The sequence below is a fragment of the Diprion similis genome, chromosome 7, assembly GCF_021155765.1.
Source record: "Diprion similis isolate iyDipSimi1 chromosome 7, iyDipSimi1.1, whole genome shotgun sequence".
Classification (NCBI taxonomy): domain Eukaryota; kingdom Metazoa; phylum Arthropoda; class Insecta; order Hymenoptera; family Diprionidae; genus Diprion; species Diprion similis.
Window position 1 is genome coordinate 1,081,875 of NC_060111.1, and position 21,965 is coordinate 1,103,839.

At 33.8% G+C, this 21,965-nt stretch overlaps 1 protein-coding gene across 9 annotated transcripts in view; it reads right to left on the bottom strand.

Annotated features, from left to right (window-relative positions):
• Nucleotides 1–21,965, bottom strand: part of LOC124408260 (rho GTPase-activating protein 21-A) — a 112,651-nt gene that overhangs the window by 64,241 nt on the left and 26,445 nt on the right. For all 9 annotated transcript variants that reach the window (XM_046885090.1, XM_046885089.1, XM_046885088.1 and 6 more), the window contains exon 2: nt 21,852–21,901. In XM_046885090.1, the coding sequence (XP_046741046.1) occupies nt 21,852–21,890 (39 nt within the window). In that variant the 5' untranslated portion in view covers nt 21,891–21,901. The remainder of the gene's footprint in view (nt 1–21,851; nt 21,902–21,965) is intronic.

Below are 21,965 nucleotides of genomic sequence, written 5' to 3' on the forward strand. Positions count from 1 at the left end.
AGGATGTAGGTGGGTACCTATCTGGATCTGCACAACCACAACGTTCCGCCAACTCTGCATCTCAGATCAGCCTGATCATCGTGAACTATTTTACTCAGAATAAGTTATAATAATTTGACACTGCATATATATATATATATATATATATATATATATATATATATATATATATATATATATATATATCATATATAATACGTCAATTATTCTGCAATTGTTTTTCTAGGTGTAGAGTTGAAATTTCAAATTTTCAAAATTCCAAAGACCGTCAGATTCCGAATATTTTTGGCGATGTAACTTGCAAAAGTAAAGAAATCAAACTTTGACAAAACGTCGAAATTTCGAACTGTCCAAAATCCGATGCCTAAAGTTATAAAAGTGCAAAAATTAGTCAATTTTAAAATCTGACAAACACTGTCCGTGGTTTGTATAATTATCGCGTGCCTAATCATCAATAAAAAAACGCACCTAACCTAACCTAACCTAACCTAACCTACACGCAACAGACATAATTGTGTATAATAATAATAATAATAGTAGTAATAATTAAGGGTGAAAAGAGAGTCTGGGCGGCACGATTGATTAATTCGAGCTGGGCAGATCGAGCCTTTCCAACGAACCCGCTGTAATAACCATGGTTCATGGTGGGTACCATCATCCTGCAACTCGCAACTTACGACTCACACACACGAACGGCTGGAGCTCTTCTGGAAGATGAGAAGATTTACCCAGTGACTTCCTGACTCCCAGCACAACAACGATGAGAGAAAACCATTGTCAGTATGGTAATGAGATCTGCACGGTGTACTTATATACCGTAGATCGGTACCGATGACGCTCTTCTCTCTCTTTCTCTTTTTCCAAGTGCAGTCTCGTAACTCTTCGTACTTGTACACCCACCACTCCTCTCTCTCTCTCTCATCTATACATACATATATATGTATAGATAGACTGAACGGATAATAATACGATACGTTATACACGTTGATTTTCTTTCTCATTCTTATTATTATTATTATTATTATTATTATTATTATTATTATTATTATTATTATTACTATTACTATCTATTCTTATTCCTTTTATTTTCCTTATATCCTTCTTATTCTTCGTGCCCCATAAGATGGAGTGAAACGGTAAAAGTTGCTATGTGTATATATATTATAACCATAACCTACACTCTCTGCGAGTAAACTGATGTAGGCTAATGTTCCATGGATTGGAAACCTCGGTTTCTTGCATTATTACTCTACCGCAGCCTCAATAAGTACTTGTTCAAAATGTGTATAATCGTCGTTAATTTCCTCGTCATTCGATCGCCCGTTACGTATACGTTTATTGTTAGTCATAAATTCTCTTCTTTTTTTTCTCACTCACAAATGGCTAAATTTTTATGAACCTAGGATGAAAATTATTTCTATATTCCAAATACGACATTAAACTCCCTGAGAATTTCCTGATTCCTTAATTTTCATTTCTCTTTTGTTTTTTTTTCAGAGTTTCATTTTCATCGTCTTGATTTGAAAAAAAAATTTAGGTCACATTTTTTACCAAGTAGAATGTAAGAAAAAAACTTATGAAATGAATTTGAGATGATCGGGTTTTTGACACTGCTCGATTTGGCGTGTAATGGAATACCCCATACGTATACATACATATATTACATCAACTCGCAACTTTTGAACTCTGCAAGATTTCTTGCAGCCTTGTAAATAACGCGCGATAACGTCGAGTGTTTACACGATATTGATTGTAAGTCGGAAGCTAGAGGATATACACATGCGATGCGATAAGCGTAGCGTTAGGCCAGCGCTAATTGTTGCGATATCAGTCGTGTAGTATTGTTATATCTACATAATATTATAATGTTATATGAGAGATACAAATTGCATCTCGCCGAATAGCTGATCATCTGCGATACGTATCGGTGCGCAGGAAGTAGGTGGGAAGAAAAATATAAAACATCAGTGATAAAAAGGGAAATAATAAAGAAAAAAAGAAAGATCGAAATTAACGAGGTTAATTTCAACAATTGAGAAAAAAAAAAAAAAAAATCTTAATAATTATAATTATGTTATTCAGTTGTAATCCGAAAGTGTATAAATAAACGAAACTATAAATCTCTCTCTTTTTGTACACGAATAGTTATAAAAAGTAGTTAAAAAATTAATTATTCATCAATTTTTTCATGTATTCTTAACTTGTCTTTCCCATTTTTATATATATATATATATAATATTGTTCTAATCTTTCAGTTACCGTAAAAATTGGAAAGTGCTTAAGAAAATTGACCCAAAATAAACAACAAAAAAAAAATTGGAAAAAATCGATTCATCTTGAGTCCGATCCTATAATTGAAATGTTTGAAACAGAAAATAGTCTATTCGAGAAATTTTGTAGAGAATTGTAAAAAAAAAAAAAAAAAAAATACACAGTACTTTTAAAAATGACTCTAAATATTCATAAACAATTGATCAGTTGATTAAAAAAAAAAAATAATTATAATAAAAATAATAATCACGATACCGTTTCAGTGTTGGGACAGAAGTAGAGATTTTTTTTTTTTTTGCAAACAAAATCAGAAATCGCGAGGTGATCAGCAAATAAAAATTTTTCTAAAAAAATTCTCGCAAACGATCGACGAGGAAAATTCAACTCATACACTAGATTTTTGCGCGTCAAATTTTCTCAATACAGAGAACGAATGATTTTCCGCAGGGCAAACAGATTCAGGGTAGGTACATATAATAAGACAAGAAGGCTGTCATGTCGTCGTCGTCGTCGGCGCGAGGTTTCGATGAAAGTATGAATAATTCAGAAGCACCTGAAGCGGTGAATTTGAATAGATCGGCAACTTTACGCCAGCTCTCCTTTCTTTTACTGTACATACATGTACATACTGTATACATATATATATATATGTATATATATGTATGTATGTATGTATGTATATATATATATATATATATATCGACGGGGTACAGCAACAGACAGACGTCGTCGACGATTCTCCCCAATGGGGTTTCCATTAAATTCCGTAATCCTGTTTACGTGCATCGTCCAGGATCGTCCCGGATCGTCGATATTTCGTATAACCCTTCGAACACAAGTCTCTCGATTCTCTTGTCAAATCGAACAAAGTTAATAAATATGACAGAAAAAAAAAAGAATCGAAACACGCTTCACGTGCTATTTTTCATCTCACCACCACCATCATTATTATTATTATTATTATTATTATTATTATTATTATTATATCAAACAAATTCTATAAAATTCTCTTTCTCGTATGCATATAATACAATAAATAATTAATAACAGAGTATATGGAAGTTTGAACCGTTTTTAAATACACGAAGAAAAGTGAATAATCATCATGTTTCATGGTTTTGAATTACGGTAAATTTAATATTAACGGGATCCTCCACGGGTCGTCATGGTTTTTCAATTCTAAAATTAACTTCGCTATGAACGTCTATTGATATTATTGTTGTTGTTGTTGTTGTTGTTGTTGTTCCTGCTGTAGTTAATATTATTATTATTATTTTGCATCGTTTCTTTTTTTTTCTTCTCTCTCCCTCTCTATCACGGAAGCGGAAGTCAACGTAGAGACCGCGTATACTATATCGTACGGATCGTCGTCGAACCGTAAAGAAAAGAACACCTGGAGCAAAAAGCCACTAAATATATACTCAGGATTGGAATTGAACCGTCGTTTTCTCTCTCGACTCTTCAAACTGCATCAGACTAGGTATAATATCTGATAATATTTAAAAATAAAAAAAGAAAGAAAAAATAAAAAATAAAACGTTGACAATAATAATAATAATAATAATAATAATAATAATGATAATAATCAAACAACACCGGCGTGGATCGAGAATTTCATTTTTCTTTTCCCATACATTGTACAGTTGGTCAAACGATTTGGTTTACACGAAATTGACGAGAGATCAAAATAATTCCCTGCTATACTATATATATATATATATATTGTGTGTGTGTGTACATATATATGTATACACAAGCAAATTAAAACAATCGTTAGCCTGACTCTGACCCTGTAGGATATCGAATCGAGCGAAATAATAATAGATATTGTAAAATCGTTTGATTCGAGCGTCGTCGTCACCGATTCTTCTTCCCTCCGTCACGGGACGACGCGACGCGACGCGACGCGACGTCGGTTATACACGCTGTTTAACTTGATCCAACCTATTTATATTGAACTCGAGGATTACAAGCCTAGCTGCCAATAAACCAGCTGACGCGAGAAATATGTATATACATACATACGTATAGTTGCGTAAGTAAGTCGGTCTTTGACGTTGACGTCGTCGTCGTCATCGTGAACGTGTGATAGATAAATCACCACCACCACCACCATCACCTAAAATGTCTACTATATATAATGCAACGATGATGAGTCCAAGGTATTATGGGTAGGTATTTACTTATACCTACACCGCGGTGTCGTCCACATTGCAAAGTTTAGTTTACACTCATGCAGCTGAAAAAACAAACGACATACGACATTCGACATCGGCATCCACCCCTCATCCCACAATATCCATCCATCCATCCATCCATCCATCCATCCATCCATCCATCCAGATATTCAGCCAAGCGATAGATCCATCCATCAAGTTTTTATCCCTCTCCAAACTTCTTGTTCCGTTCCGCTTTAGAATATATATATATATATATATAGTATAGCCACTATAGATGATTGTTTTCTAGAGCGGAAACGCAAAGAACCGTTTTGCGGTTGACGGCTAGTTAATACTCTGTACGTCATACCCACGATACATGCGCAACGCAACAATATAGCGAAACCACAACGTCGTGCATATAACAATAAATTTGCGTTGTACGTATTATTATATATATATATATATATGTATATACCAACATACCTATGAAAGATATGATGGTGGTCCAACAGATTACAATAGTAACACCAACAACACCAGGAACAACAGAGTAAACTATAATTATTATACAATAATATATATATATATATGTATAGAGAAACACGTGCTGCACGGCTTCAGGATTTATTTATTGCAATCATATTCACAATCAGTGGAAATCGCCTCGAGCATGATCGGTTCACTGGCCAACGCTGCTGCAGCGTTTCGTTACTATTTATTACCAAAGTCAATCCCCGCTAAAGCGGCGATAAAACAATTCATTCAGCCCAATAAATCCACCGCTTCACCGGCGAATGTGAAACGAACCACACACAACCAACCAGCTAACTGACTGACTGACTCTAACCGAGTTTCCCTTCGATTATAAATTATTGTGTAATGTGTAATAATTGTACCGATAACTTTAGGCGATATTCTTTGTTAATTATTATTTTAATCTTCTAACTGAAATTAAATGAAAGTTAGTTAAAATGATACCTGTCGGTACTTTGTTTCTTCTTCCCTCTCTCTCTCTCACTCTCTTTCTCTCTTTCTCTGTATTATACAAAGCAGAATTTGTAACATATGCGTTATTTGAGAATCCAATTTTACAAGAGAAAAAAAAAAAAAAAAAAGCATCTCGTAGAATATGGATATGTATTTTTCAAATCTAACGTTACCGTTGCATTCACCTACCATATGTTGTATAATTAAACAGTTTGCTTTATCACTGTATGTATAAAAAAAATCTCGGTAAAAACATACATCGAACGCGTTCCAACGCAGCATGGTGCGCTGTATATACATATATCTATATCTATATCTATATCTATACACATATATTCATAAAAACGTTTATTTTCCCAGGAAATATCCCTTTGCTGCTCGTCTGTCTCTGCACTGATAGCTTTATTCCATTGGCAATCTGAGCTATAAATCGTTATTACCTATAACGTGGGGATGTGAATATAGGTTAAAAATTTTCCTCCCGTTGAGACAAATTTTTAGAAAATATTAAGGGGGCGGGAGTCCATGGACTAAAGTAGCTACCAGATGAGAACTATAGATCGCAGATGGTTGTCAATTTTTTTTCTGAAGATACACTTTGAAAAATCCAAAGTTTCGATTTTTAAAGATTTTTCAATGCCACTGTGTTTTTTTTTTTTTTTTTGTAAGATATAGCTAATTTTTGTGTAAAAAAAACTGTGATTTTTATGTATTCAATAAATATTGGTCCTTGAAGCATTTCAGGTAGATAAAAATTTATCTTTGAAAATTTAATATCTCCTAAGCTATTCGTCATAGTTATAAACAGTACAGGGAGAAAAAAAAAAAAAATAGTGGCATTAAAAAATCTTTCAAAATCGAAACTTTGGATATTTCAAAATGTATCTCCTCCTACAATTTACAATATTTTTGGCCGATATTTGGTGTGCAGATACTGTTTACCGTGCCGAACAATCGATCGTTTCAGATTTTTCATATCCTTTTTCGAGTCTTGTATACAAAATCGGCCAGGGTCAAATAATTTTTTTCTCGCCGTAAGCTTTAGGTATGTTTTTTAGAACAAAAACAACGTTCAGAAAAAAAAAAATTGACAGCCATCTGCGATCCATAGTTCTGGTAGCTACTTTGGTCGATGGATCCTCCTCCCCCCTAAAGAAACCGAGTAAAACTCGACTGTTTAAATTTCCCAACCTAACAAGTTACAAGTATCGAAAGAAAAAACAACGACGAAGAAAAAGAAAAAAAAAAAAAAAAAAAAAAAAAACAACGAATGAGAAAAGAACACCAGAACACAACCATGTATATACCATTAACTATATACCATTCCGTTTCATAAGATGGGTGTTTTTTTTTTTTTTAAATATTCAAATCCGCAAGCGAGAAGTTTATGGATAAACGTAAAAATGGATGCCAAACGGTTTAAAAAATTGTGAGAAGAGTTGTTTTTTTTTTTTTTTTTTGAATTTTGCTGGGCTTTGATATCCGCAATAAATGGAAAATGAAGCGGGATACAATCGTCGGAAGCTGGAGGGTAGTAGGGAGGGGGGGGGGGGGGGGGGGGGGTAGGTATAAGAGAAGGGGAAGGAGGTAGGAAAAGCATCGGGAGAGGGAGAGAGCAATTAAAAGCTTTGGTCTCGGGCTTTTCTCCCTCCCTTCTCTCTTTCTATCCTCTCTCTATCCCTCTCTCTTCCTCTCCCCCAGGGACTTTACACTAAGCCGTGCCCAATTAGCGTTTCTTCAATTATTTAATATGTATATACGACTAGACGGTGTAATATTAAAACAGGGCGGCGCACCCTCGATCCCTCCAGGCCACAACCTTTGGATACGTCATCGTATTACCAAGGAAGAAATACGGCTTTAATATACCTATACATATAGTATACTAAATGTATGGAGAATTCCATGCGAATATCTAAGCAACGTCTGATCCTCAAAATTTTTTGATTGAAAAAAAAAAAAAAAATGAAAATTTTTTTTTTGCAATTTTCCCAACTTTGAAGAAGTGTATAGCCTGAAGAATTTTTCTCAAGAGTTTTTTGTACAACCGCAGAATAATTTATAAATATTGAGAAAGATTTTGAAAAGGATATTTTCAAAATCGGTTAATTTTTGAATTCTTTTTTTTTTCTTTCTTTCTTTCTTTCTTCTTTCAAATATTATGAATAACTGGACAGTTGCGTGAAAATATCTGTGAAAATTTTCACGATACTCTTCCGGAGTTGGGACAAGTTCAGAAGAATGTTTAAAGAAAATCAGATATTGTGAGAACCGGACGTTCGTCTGTGTTCCCATGGAATTTCCCATATATATTGCTCGTTGCATAGCTCTGGCAAATAGGATGCTTATTGCAGATGAAGAAGAGGAAGAATAAGAAAAAGAAGAAATAACGAAATAACGAAACAACGGCAACAATGTTACAGTAACTAGTAAATAAAGGGATTATTTAAACAAAACCTCGACGAATGTTTTGCATTATACTCAAGAACGTGAGATTTGACAAGAATTTAATATCAATATCGTAAAACTCGCGTGTATGGTCAAAGATTATATAATAATAATAATAATAATAATAATAATAATAATAATAATAATTTCGCAAACTGACGACGAGTGAAGAATAACGAATGAGTCGACCGCGTTGTCAGGTTCATTCCATCGCTACTAAAGAATGATCTATACATAGGCATAATAGAAAATGTCTCCCTTCGGGCAATACATATAGCTGCAAGTAACTGTATATATGTATATAAGGGTGGAATACCGACGATAAATAAAACATAACTCGGCATGACGAAGGGTTGAATTTGCAGGGTTCCAAGGGTAGACGTGCAGTTTTGTTTTTTTTTTTTTTTTGTTTTTTTCTTCGCTTTTGTTTTTCATATCGATGATTTTTGAATTATAATTAAAAATATATTATATATTTTGAAAAATAATAAAAATAATCGATCCGAACGAAACTTGAATTTCTCAATTATCCATTAATTTCGAAATGTAAAAAAGTAAAGAGAGAAAATAGAAACCGGCGCCGATTTCCATAAAGTAATCAGGTTATCCCCGTCGACACGCCCCCCACCCCTCATCCTGCATACAGATTATTTAACCAACCTCGAGGGATGATCCCGAGGCGAAAAGCAGGGGGGTGGTGCATGGCATGGCGAATGTAAGGGAGGGGGAGGGAGATCTCAGTCAATGTGGATACTCGAGGGTCGAAACGCGAGGGTCATTCACCCTCTGGAAATACGATACGACGCTGAGAAGTTCGACGTCGCGATGCTTTGTATCACGTGACAAAAAATGCCGATGCATCTCAATTATAATTACATTTTTGAAAATTCTATGCAGATTTTTCGGAACCGTTTTACGATTGGCCATTCCCCCCCCCCCCCCCCCCCCCCCCCCCCCAGCAAAATGAAGAGAAAATAAAAATTCTTGCGAAAATTCTTGAGAAAACTTGTCAAAAATCCAACGTAACGCAAAGAAATGTATGAGCAACCCTTTATAGTAAAATAACTTTCGCTTCGGATTTTATAAACCTTTTTATCTCCAAAAAAAAATCTCAAAAACAGTAAGAAGACAAAATCGGGCGACTCCGGTTCCAAGTTTAAAAACTTTTTACATCGGACGTAGAATTTTTCAAAAATTATTTCATATTTGTAATTTCGATCGATCGATAAAAAGAAAAAAAAAAAAAAAAAAAAAGGACCTTTCAAAGTAAGAAAAATCATAGAAAAAAAATCTAAGATATCAATAAGTTTAAAAAATTCAACCCAGTTTGAATTGGCGTTGAATGCCCTACAATGTATAAAAATTTTCCATCCCAAAGAAGTGAACGTTTGAAAAATTTTCTTCCCTTCGATTCGAGAGAAAAAATGTTTCCTGTCCAACAAAATATTATTATAATAAGACATAAATATCTACGATTGAAGAATGATTATAATTATTTGTTATCTAACATATCGTGACAGTGTACGTGTATAATGGATTCTCTGATTTTGCCAGTGACATCAATGTTTCTCTTACGCGCTACTCACACACACGCACACACACACACACACACTAAAAGAAAAATCATGGGAGGGCAGTTTTGTCTCGAGTCGTGATGCATATACTATACATATATAATAAAACATACGGAGTGTAAAACGAACGTCGAGAAGATATTTCCGTGTCTCTCGTTTACACAATGATCGTTGTTTGTTGGTTTGGTTAAACTTCACACGTTACGAGAAGAAGAAGAAGCGCGGGACTAACGTCTAAACGTAAGACAGTCAGAAACGTTATTTAAACCGGATCCCATAGCTTATACGTACACATGAATATGAGATATGAAAATTGAAAACTAAAATGAAAATGACAAATAACCGAAATAAAGAAGAAAGAACAAAGGAAAATTGAAGAAAAAAAAAAAAAAACAATCTGATTTGAGAAAAAAAAACAACTTCATTTCGCAGAAAGAGAAAAGAGAGAAAAAAAAAAAAAAAATTTCCCAAAATATTTTCCCTTCGATAAACAGAGAATTAAAAAAATCAATGTATAACTTACAATATTAGATATATAAAAAAAATAATTGTATACCACTGCCTCGATAATAATAACAACAATAATAACAACAATGAAATCAAACTAAAGGAGGAAAGCTAGAAATGAGAAGAAATAAAGGAAAGGAAAAGAAGGAAGGAAGGAAGAACTGACTTCCCGCAGGAATATACACTCGTTAACGAAGGCTCAAGTGTATGAATGGATTTTTGTACGTGTATGTTACACGCATACGTACAACGACGCACTTCCGAGTCTCGCCGGCGCGGCGCGGCGGTTCTTAAGGCAACTTTAACGACTTTAACGATCACTTTGCAAGCTTTATTCGGTTTTATTGTTCAGCAGAATTCTCAGCTGCGGTTTCACGACTTCCGACTGATATTTTCTCGAAATTGATTATAATGAGAAATCTCAGTTTAATATGATCGGTGGAAAAAATATTTAAACATCTATTCTGTCGGTTATACAGATAAAAAATATTTTCTGTTATAATAAAAAGATTTAAATCAAATTTAAAGAAATACAAGTTTTTGAGTCTCTTTTTTCCTTTGTTTCTTTGTTTATTATATAATATCTTGAATACTTCGAATTTCAAAATTTTTTACAATATTCTACGTTAAAAACTTATTTCTTGACAATTAATCACGAACTTTGAGAAATATTATATTGTTCTCATTTTCCAACCATTATTTCACAGTAAAAAATGAGAGAAAAAAAAAATCGTGAAAATTTAACACAACTAATTTTTAACCTTTGATAACTTTTGAACCGGTATAAAATTTACGAAAAAATTGCAAAAGACTTTTTTCATAGATCGTCCAATTCCCTAAAAAAATATATATATATATATATTCACTCTTTACGACACGCCGATCCGTTTTTGAGTAATAAAATTCCAGCAAATAAAAGCAAAAATTTTCTCTACGTTATTTTTAAAAACGAAAAAACAAAAAAAAAACGCAAAAAGTCATCTCTTAATACTAATATTAAAAGCTCAAACTCTTACAGAATATCTTTTTCATCATCTTTTTATCTATAATACGCATAAACTGCACACATAAAACGTATCGTACGTAGCGAAGAAACTTTTACGCCACCGAGTATAGTTAACGTAGATCCCTTTTACTCGGAGTACAAAGGTGCGTGTATAGATATCAGGATATACTTTCAGGCACGCACGTATTGCACGCAAGAGGGAAATTAAAAGGAGAGAGAAAATAAGGATAGAAACACTCCGGAACCACGGTTTGTGATTTCCTTACGAGTTTACGCTAGACCAGCTGCTATATGAATGCAGAATGGTCCTGACAGAGCCTTAAACAAGCTCATTCTCACTCGGTCAAATATCTTTCCTTTTCTTTCTTGTCTACAACCCTTTGACTCATATAGTGATAATAATTCTTATCACCTATTTTACATTCATCTCTTTTTTTTTTTTTTTTTTTTGTTTTTTGTGTATTCGGACATTTTTTTGCGCTTTTTTTTTATTTCTGATAGTATATCAACACTTTTTATTTTGAGAGTAATGTAAATTATTATCGTTGGAAAGAAATTGATTTGAGAAAAAAAAAAGAAATCGTCAAAATTGAAGGAATAATTCAATTTCCGATAAAGTTTACCCCTTTACACGTATACATGTTTGGTTTTTATAAATTATACCAAGTTTTTCGGCTCGTCGATTGCGAATTTAAAAAACGGATTTAAAAAATTCAAAACGGTGAATCCGATATGGCGGACAAAAAATTTCAAATCCTATTGAATCCGGCGAAAAGAAATTCTGTACAGCGGTTTTATTTTAATATGAATTTTAAAAGGTCGCTCGAAAAGGTCTGAAGAAATGCACCAAAAAAATTATGAGCGACATTTTAAAATTCAAATTTTGAACTGAAATTTTCGAAAACTTTTTTTTTTTTTTTTTTTTTTTTTTGTCTATAAAATTATACCGTAACGAGAAAAAAAAAAAACAAAAAAAAAATCGGTTTTTTTGCGCCACCCTAATGTACCGTGTGTGTTACGGAAGAGACAAGACACCCCAGATTGAAATATATTCGGGGTACGCAGAGGAAGGGTTTTAGGGTCTCCCCTTTAGAGCCTGAGGGTTGTCTACCGGGTGAATCAGCTCGTCGGTTCAACGCGACGACGACGACGCGACGCCCCGACGTTTCTCGATCGTGACTCACTCGAGTCTACGTCTACGTGAACGTCGACGTATCCAGACTCGAATGCACACCCTGCGCCCGCCGCACCTTACCGTAAGAACCCTCAAGGGATGAGGGAGGAAAGAAAAAGAAAAAGTCGAGTATATATATATATAAAATACAACGAATGTCCTCAGACTCGCTGCTGCTGCTTATTATACGAAAATAGAAGTGGAATTCTAAAAGAATTCCGAGTTGTAGTAGAAAAGAAAGGAAAATCAGCAGTTAGAATTCACTTCTCGACATGATTATTTTACGTTAATGTAAAAAAAAGAATTCTCCACAGATCGTTGCATAGAATATAATAATATATACATATATATATATATGTATATATTAAAATTATGATAATATGTATATTAATCTGACCGTAAGCATGGAAACATGTTGAACAAGAAGAAGAAGAAGATTGAAAATAGAAGATCTGCACGATCACCACTTACCTGAAACAAAAGAATGAAATCATCGTGATTACAAGTTGGAATAAATATTTTTCACAATATACACACAAAATGCTAATCGATCCATGAAATAAGGATCGTGGTAATGCGATCGATATCGATATCGATATCGACATTCTACACGCAATAAGGTTTCCGATACATTGACGATAGCTTGTAAGGAATACAAGAAAAATCGGATACAATTGGGTACGACGAGAAAACCGCCGGAAGCGAAAAACATTTTTACCGTCGACGTGTGCATATATACATATATATATATATATAAATACATACATAAACGAGCATTTGCAATAGCGTGATGGGACTCCTTGACCTATACCTCGTTTATTTTCCCCGGCGAGTCGTCGAGCAGCCTTGAACACTGTGTTAACAGAGCCATTACACTCGTTTACCTTTACACATTACGTGTATATATAGGTGTATATATGTATATGTACACATACATGCGTGTATCACACAACGATGCATCATCCCGTGATTATAACAAACGTTCAATCTTGTACGAAATTAAAATTAACGACGATGCAGCTGCTGTAGGGAGAAGATGAAATCGAAATATTACCTACATGCGCCTTGAAAAACACGGGAAGAAAGTGGTTAAGATTGAAAACAAGACAAATAAATAAGTAAATGAATAAAATAAAATAAAATACAAACTGGAATTTATATCGATGCCGAATAAACTAAGTTTTTTCGAACGAATGAAAAGCTTTTAGCTCGTATTTTATAAGGTTAATTTAACATAATAATCTGTTGATTTTTATAATATAAATTATATTACATCGTCGTTTATTTTCTTATAATAAAATATTTATAATAAACGGGAGTAAATTACACAAGTTTGTATCTACTTCTTAGAGATACATTATGTGTATAATATCAGTTTACAGATGTTTATATAAATTAAGATATATGACAAAACGAATGAATTTCAATAACATTATACCTACGGCAAAACGGAGACAATGTTTCATGGAATTCATGTTATTATTATTATAAATATACGCCTGTATACTAGGGTGTCCCTTATCCTAATATTGAAGAATTTTTGCCGCCCATCCCCCAAATCAACTTCAAATAATTCGAAAACAATTACCTAATTTTTTCAGATTTTTATCTCAATTCTAAGATAGTCCGCTTTGTGGTCGACAGTTTCTTATGGAAATAAAATGGGAAAAACTTTTTATCTCAGTATATATTTTATTGTAAAAGTAATAATGTTGAAAAAAAATTTGTAACCGTGAGGTTTTAGTCGGCATTAGTGCTAACGTTTGGAAAAAAATTCACATAATCATCTCACGCAATCTGGACGAATTGCACACCCTCGAAATCTAACCTTTTTTTTTATTTAGAGGAAGTGCAATTCGACTAGACTTGCTGGTATCGTGATGTAAATTTTTTTTTACAGATAGCAGCACTAATGCTCACTAAAACCTCGCGGTTACAGACTTTTTTCAATATCATTACTCTTGCAAAAAAATATATACCGAGGAAACAAGTTTTTCCCATGCTATTTCCATAAGAAACTTCGATCACAAATCGGACTACCCTAGAGTTGAGGTAGAAATGTGAAAAAATAAGGCAATCGTTTTCGAATTATTTGAAGTTGATCTGGAGGATGGGACGGCAAAAATTCGTCAACACCCTAAGCAAGGAACACCGTACTATATACGCATGAGCGTAAAAAACTGCATGAATCTACAATCCGACAAACGACACCAATACGCATGTAGAATGATAAATTTGTATAACATGCTAGAGATATAAAATTCCCCGATAAATCATCACGATCATCGTAATCATCATCAGATATCGAATTATAACAAGCTGGAAGCCAACGATGATAGAATATGTAGGAAAAGCTATATACACGTAACACTGTGCATACAAATATAATAAATGTTTGTTTGAATTAAACAACTTATTTCCGGGTTTTAACGGCGGGTAAAATACCGCGGGGCTTGCCAAGCCGGGTTTATTTATAACCGACGTATGTATGTATGTATGTATGTATGTATGTATCCGGGGTGTAATGGCGGGTGTGCAGGAGGTTGTTAGGTACTTTACATCATTTCAACGAGGGCGAAGCGAAAACGAAACGAAATCCAGCAACAGGCATCGGCTTACGTTACGTGCGTGCGTCTACGCCAGGGTGTTCCAGACAAAAAAATTTCTTTCTTTTCAAAATTTTGGTAAAGCATTTCGAGCAGATTATCTTAGCCAAATACGAGCTTTTAATATCGATATTTAGACGTGCCAATTTTATTTCTTCCATTTTCCGTTCGTATAAGACGTAAAAGAAATCAGAAAACTATTGAAAAGAAAAAAATTTCTTGTAAACGAATTGACTTACAAACCATCTAAATACAGATTCTTATGGGAGATTTGAAGCTCGATAAAAAAGTAGCGAAATAGAATTTTTTTAATTTTAACCCATTAAGAGATATTCAAGATTAAAAATTAAAAAATTATCTTGACATTTTTTGCGTGTTATTTGAATGAAAAATAGAAAAAATCAAACAGAAACCTCTAAATATCGATATTAAGATCTCATATTTGGTTGAGATATTCTATTTGAAATGCTCTACAGAAATTTTCATGAGTTTGAAAAAAAATTTGCACGCATGAAACGATTTGTGAGAAACGCGTCATTTTCTTCTTATTCACTTGCTTCTACCGCACATGTAAACCGCATTACACATTTCCACCCAACTTAAATGTAAACTCGCGACTCTTGTTTGCGAAAAATCAGCGCAAACTGCAAACTTATAATGACTATACTCAACAAAGCATCCTGGAGTTAATGAAAACTATGAGCGATTCGCGTTTAGCGACTAGAGAAAAAATATAAGCAAAGAAAACAAGAATTAAAAAGAAAGAAAAGTAAAGAACTGGAACAGCGGTTGTTCTCATTCAATTGTTCTGTATTATTTATAATATAGTTGTCTGAAACAGGAGAAAAATATGAAAATAAAATCCAGCAAATAATCGTGAGGATTGCAAATAATAAATGAATAATTTATAATCAGTATACGTATAATAGGTGAATGAGTGAGTGATTTATAATATTCAGAAAATACTTTTACTAGAAGTTGTAATGGAATAAAAAAAATCAAGATCAAGATCTATATCCCCTCCCCCTCCCCCCAGAGCCGGGAAATTCAGGAGAGGAATAACACGTGAACATAGTGAATTTTACAGAGAGATTCGACTGCGAGAAGATACGTAGATAAATACGATATCTGCAATACCAACGGTAAGATTATTCTACGAACGCCTGGTCGGTGGCAACCGATTTTACCTCGCCGCAAGACGCGTTGCCTAATGCACGGCGCATCAGCGTTGGGACAAGTCATTGAATTGGGACGATTGAAGAATTTTTTGCTCCCGTCGCAGAAAGAACGAAACGATGAGAAACCTAAATGGTTATAAGAAATCAGCGTCGTTTTAAAATTACCTATTTACTACCCATAAATTGGGAGAGAAATTGATTTACACACGACATTCTGTATAAAAAATGGCGGCGTATTGACGGTCGTCGTACAATTGGTGGAGGTTTGACTTAGAAATAAATTGGATATTTAGAGTGTATGTATGATTTACACGCGTGATTGACGGAATTCGAGCGTAACAAACCCGCCGATGTAGAACCGGCAGCGGCAGCGGCGGCGTATAAAGCAATAACTTTAAATTGAGCCAAGAATTTCAATGCTCGAAACGCGACCCGGACAAACGTACCGTTTATTATATTATACACAATATACGTGCGTAAATTCACGCGTGACACTTGAAAAGGCGAATAGAGTGGAAAAATCGAAAATAAAATGTGGTGATCACTTTATACAATGAGACTAGTAAGTGACGATGAGAAAAATTAAACAAGTTGAATATCAAATATTTATCGACGATGAAACATTTCGAATTAATAATAAACTCGCCAAACGATCAAAAGACTCGGTATGATATTCAATTAGGTACGCAGAAACTCTGTTTTGTCAAAAATACGATGTTTTCACGTCGTTTAACTCCTCTTACATCAACTACAATCGTTATACAAATAATAATAATAATAATAATAATAATAATAATAATATTGATGATAATGATGATGATAATAATAATATATCGTGTTCCAACGAACAGCCGCGCGTAAAAGCTGCAGAAAAACGAAGAATAAAAAGCGACGAGTGGCGATGAAAAGCGTTCCTGATTCGAGAATCCGCAAAAGTGAGGAAAAACCAGCAGAAGAGAAAAAAAAAATGTACAAAAAGATTTCCGCAACGCCGCGTAGCGCGAGCATTTATTATAAAAGTTGTAAAGACGGAAATGGGGCAAAATGAACCGACGTAAAAAAAAAAAATAGAAAAAACTACATACTGTTCAATGGCACGAACGACATTTCTAACTTGATATAAAAATTTTCCGTTCGTAAATTCTGCAAAAATACCAAAATTAATGGAAAAAAAAAAAGTGCAGACTACATATCTACTGATAAATATAATACCTACGCAATTCTCACAAATTAGAGAAGAATAAGGAACTCAGAGGTTTCGCAATATTGTAAAAAATGATACGTCACGTAGTATAGTATATAGAAAATCATAAACAAGTTAAATTTGCTCTAGCATTTTCAATATTAAAATAATATGCAAATCGTTCAACAACGCTGTGTTCGTAAAATAATCTTAATTATTATAATTGATTTCGAATTACAATTTCAACGTGAAAATAGTTTAAGAGGGATGGAGATAAAAATTAACCGTTTCGATTGTTCGTTTTGGATTTGACCGATTTTTCATATGGCAAGTACAAAAAAAAAAAAAAGAAAAAAATTTCTCAAGCCCTGCATAAGTGATTTCACTTACACAGACCACCGAGGTTGGCTTTAGGGTTAGATCAGGCACGTCGTTTTCTTTTTCTTTTTCTTATTTTTCTTGCAAGGCTGCTGCCACTTCCGTGCGTCTCGTCAGACGCGAGGATCGCCCAGCTTAGTTTTCCTGCTTCCGTCTCTTCTCATCTTCAAAGCTCTTATTATATATACTATACCGATAGGAGAAAAAGGAGACCTGAGTTTGTCTCCTTTATGACTTACTATTAAACCTTGTGGGTGAGCACGTGCCAAGAGTTACCTACTCAGTCGGTAAGTTAAATTTTCTTTAAAAATTAATAATATTCTTTGCAAAATCGCGTATCGAAAAGCAGAAAAATTAATAATATCGATCGAACTGATCATCATGAGTTTGAAACTACATAGTGAAAATATTCAAAATATCTAATTAATTCACTCTGAGGGAGGGGAGGGAGAGCTTAAGTGAGACGACAAAAAAAAATTTCTATTTATGTGGTATGCCCGTAAACCGCCTATTTTTTGGCAAGGATAAAGATTTCAGGACGAGCCGAAGGCGAGCCGGAAGCGAACCGGAAGCGAGTACTGAAATTATCCGAGCCAAAAAACGGTTTACGGGCATGCCACATAGAATATTTTTTACGGTATGGGGATTTAAAAGCAAAACGAAGAGTGAGGTTATGTCGCGATCTGTTCGACGAAGCTACTTTATTCGGCAGTTTCGGATGCGCACTTCGAACTGCGCATCAAAACTACGGAATAAAGACTTTATTCCGCAACTTTGTTCGCTGCCGTATAAAGCGTCACTTTACGGAACAAAAACTGCCGCAAAAAGTGGTCTTTTCAATGCCCATGCCGTAAAAAAAAACATAAAAGTATTTTAAACACGTATGTAACATAATGTAGAATAAAACTCGTTTGACTGTATAAAAAAAGAAAATTAAGATAAAGTTAGTACAACGTTATTGTAACGCGATCCTTTGTTGATCAAATAATCGTTATCTCGGAAAAAATTAACAATTTTATGAAATTCAACAAACCGTGTGACAAAACAAGATATAATAAATATACTTATATATATATATATATATATATACTTATTAGAATTCAGTCTGTAGGTATCAAGTAATTCAGAAATTGTAAAATTGTTAATCCGTTTCCAAATGTTTAGTTATAATATAACGTTCCTGACATCAAAATCTCGCGATAAAATATCTTAGAAAAAAAAAAAAATAAAAATAAAAAAAAAATAAACAAATATCGATCAAAACCGTGATTCAAATTTTTTGCCAATCTTTTCGACTTTCTTTCTTGCCCCGTGCAATTATAGGCACACACGTAAACGGATTTCAAGAGACTGCAGCAGCGGCTGCAGCAAGTCTGCTGCACTCGTTATCGATCCGGGCGGCGTCGCGACGCGTCATCTCTGATGCACGTCTCAAGCATCTCGGTGCAGCAGCAACAGCAGCAGCAGCAGCAGCAGCATCTCGAGTTCAAGTACCCTTCGCAGATCTTGAGAGGAAAGAGTTGAAGATTCTATCCGAAAGAACTGATCGGTAACGGTAAACAAGAAAAGAAAATACAAAGAACAAAAAAAAAAAAAAAATAGTTTTAATTCAATTTTCGATGATCCAAAAATTGTAAAATATTGCCCACTCCAAAGGACAGCTCAAAAAAAGTTTTAAGAGGTCGCTCCAAATTTTTTAAAATGTTAAAAATCGTCAAAAAATTAAATTAAAAAAATTATATTTTCAGTATTTTGTTTGATTTTTAATTCATGTCGTGGTGTATTGTTATCGATTCTTTCTTACTAAATTGAAGGAAAAAAAATTCATGAAATTTTCATATGAATATTAAAAGGTCGCTCGAAAAGATCTAAAGAAATGCATCAAAAAATTGGAAAAAAATTATGAGCGACCTATCGAAATTCAAATTTTGAACTGAAACTTTCGAAAACTTATTTTTCTTTTGTCTATAAAATTATACCGTAACGAGAAAAAATTTAAAAAAAAAAATCGATATTTGACGATTTCTGACGTTTTAAAAAATGTGAAGCGACCTCTTAAAATTTTTTTTTTTAATTGTCCTTTGGAGTGGGCTCTTAAAACATTAAAAACTAACATTTTGTCACACGAGACTCGAAAAAAAAAAATAGTCGGTTTTTTGCGTGACCCTGATATACATATACATACAATCTATATATTAGATATATTATAACCAACTACTATTATAATGTAACATGATTGAATTTATACGTGTGCAAACTTTCCCTTACTCGCAACTTTCCAATCATTTTTTTTTATCGCCGGTTCTCGTCTAGGCTACGAAGCAACGCACCTTCAACAAACTCGACTGACCAAAACTCTAATCGTTCCTAGAGCAATTCTGACGAAATTTTTCCACCCCTGAAACGCTCCTGCAATTATGCAGCTCTGATCCAGAAACTAGAAATTGGAAATCGCATGTTTCCGAATCGAAAGATCATCATGAAGGATCCTTGCTTTTCTTTTTTTTTTTTTTTTCTCTTCCTTCCTATAATTATCGCTGTGATCCACGTTCGTGATTGTAAAACCAATGGTTTCTAGTGCGATTCTAATAAAATATAAAGTCTCAGTTTTTCGTTTAAAGCTGAAAATTTGCTTTTTTTTTTCCTTTTTTCGAAACAAAAAAACGTCCGTTAAAATTGCGATACACTTACAGATGATTAAAAATCGTCAAAATTCTACCAAAATTAAGAAATATCATCGATATCATATACATATATGTATATTGCGTTTGCTTATAAAGACTCGATGACGAGAACCGATGTTCTGCTAACATATAATTTTTCATTTCCCAAGTTTTACCAAATAGGTATCTATAAGTTATTTAAGTTAAAAAAAAAAAAAATAATATTCGTACAAAGAGTGTAGGAGAATCAATAAAGAGAAGAGAGAAAAAAAATCAACCGCCGCGAGAAAGAGACAGAGAAATGCGTATAAAAGCCGCGTTAATTACACAGAACTGTAAGTAATTGATTTTTTATACATTAAATAAAGCGCGGATTGCGTATTGCATATTGTTGTCGTTGTTGTCGTCATTATCATTATTATTAACAGCTGCGCAATTCTTACAATATATATTTACATCATGCCCATTGCTTCAGAATTTTCAAATTAATTCTAATTTTTCATTATACTCACAAAGGTTAAGCTTAATAATTAACCACCACCACTAAAACCACTACCACCACCCCCCAGCAAGTATACGATATATTATATATATATACAAATATTCTTCCGTTTTTTCTGCAAGTAAACAATAAAATTCTATGATATTTCCTTTTTATATTACGTAGTCACGCAACACCCGTGCAGTTTGAAATTTTTTTTTTTACACTCTCAGGTACGTTGATTAGAATTTTTTCTTCTTTTTTTTTTTTTTTTTTTATCATCATTAAAATTTTAGTACCCCGTCGCGAAGAAAGAAATAACCCAACATACGCACACACATACACACACGTGACACACATGATGCATGTAATAAAATACACGATGTGAAAATATAACGAGGTGAAGATCAAACGACGTTATACGCCATGTAAAACGGTTTCATATAATAAAGTGAGTGTCGAGATGTATTTATTATGTATACTATATGTGTGTGTAAACAGCGTATACATGCATATATACGTGTATATTTATAGGTATAAGTATAATACACGAGTAGAGGGAAGAGAAGAGAAGAGAAGAGAAGAGAAGAGAAGTAGGTAAGTAGCAAGTAGGTGGGAACTAACGGATAATTACCTTTATATCTGTCTGCCGGAACGAACGGAGAAGAAGACCTGCACCGCAAGACGAGAAAGAGAGAGAGAGAGAGAGAGAGGTTTAAGCCGTATTAAACGCGACAAGGATTTCTGTCTTCGCTTCTCTCTAATTCATTGCAATCTCTCTCACACTCACGCACGCACACACACACCTTATAAATAACTAACGTAATTGCATGTGGGATACACTATATACAATATATATATATATATATATATATATATGCATGTGCGATACATCCCCCACGAATTTAACGCCGATTATAAATTTCTCGCCTTCCCATTATCTATTCCTTTCACGGGGTGTGGGGGGGTGTGGGGGGGGGGGGAGAGTTTTTTTTTATCGTAACGACGTTTTAACGCGGATATACGAAACAATTACAAATCACTTTTCATTATTCACCTCGTGTTGCATACCTATATATATATATATATATAAAACTGACGGTTTTTTCAAACAAAAGATTACATCTATTGTATTATTTTCAATCTTTGATTTAAGGTTTTTTTTTTTTTTCTTCAACTTCTAATTTTATAATTACATATTTATTTGTACTGTTTTTTTTTCTTTCCACTCACCACTTGCACCTGCGGAGAAGCGTTCGGATTGTCCGCCATTGTTCCTCGATCTGTAAGAATAAGAATAATGAAAATTATTATTTTTTTTTTCAAACAATCCTTGCGACTGATTAA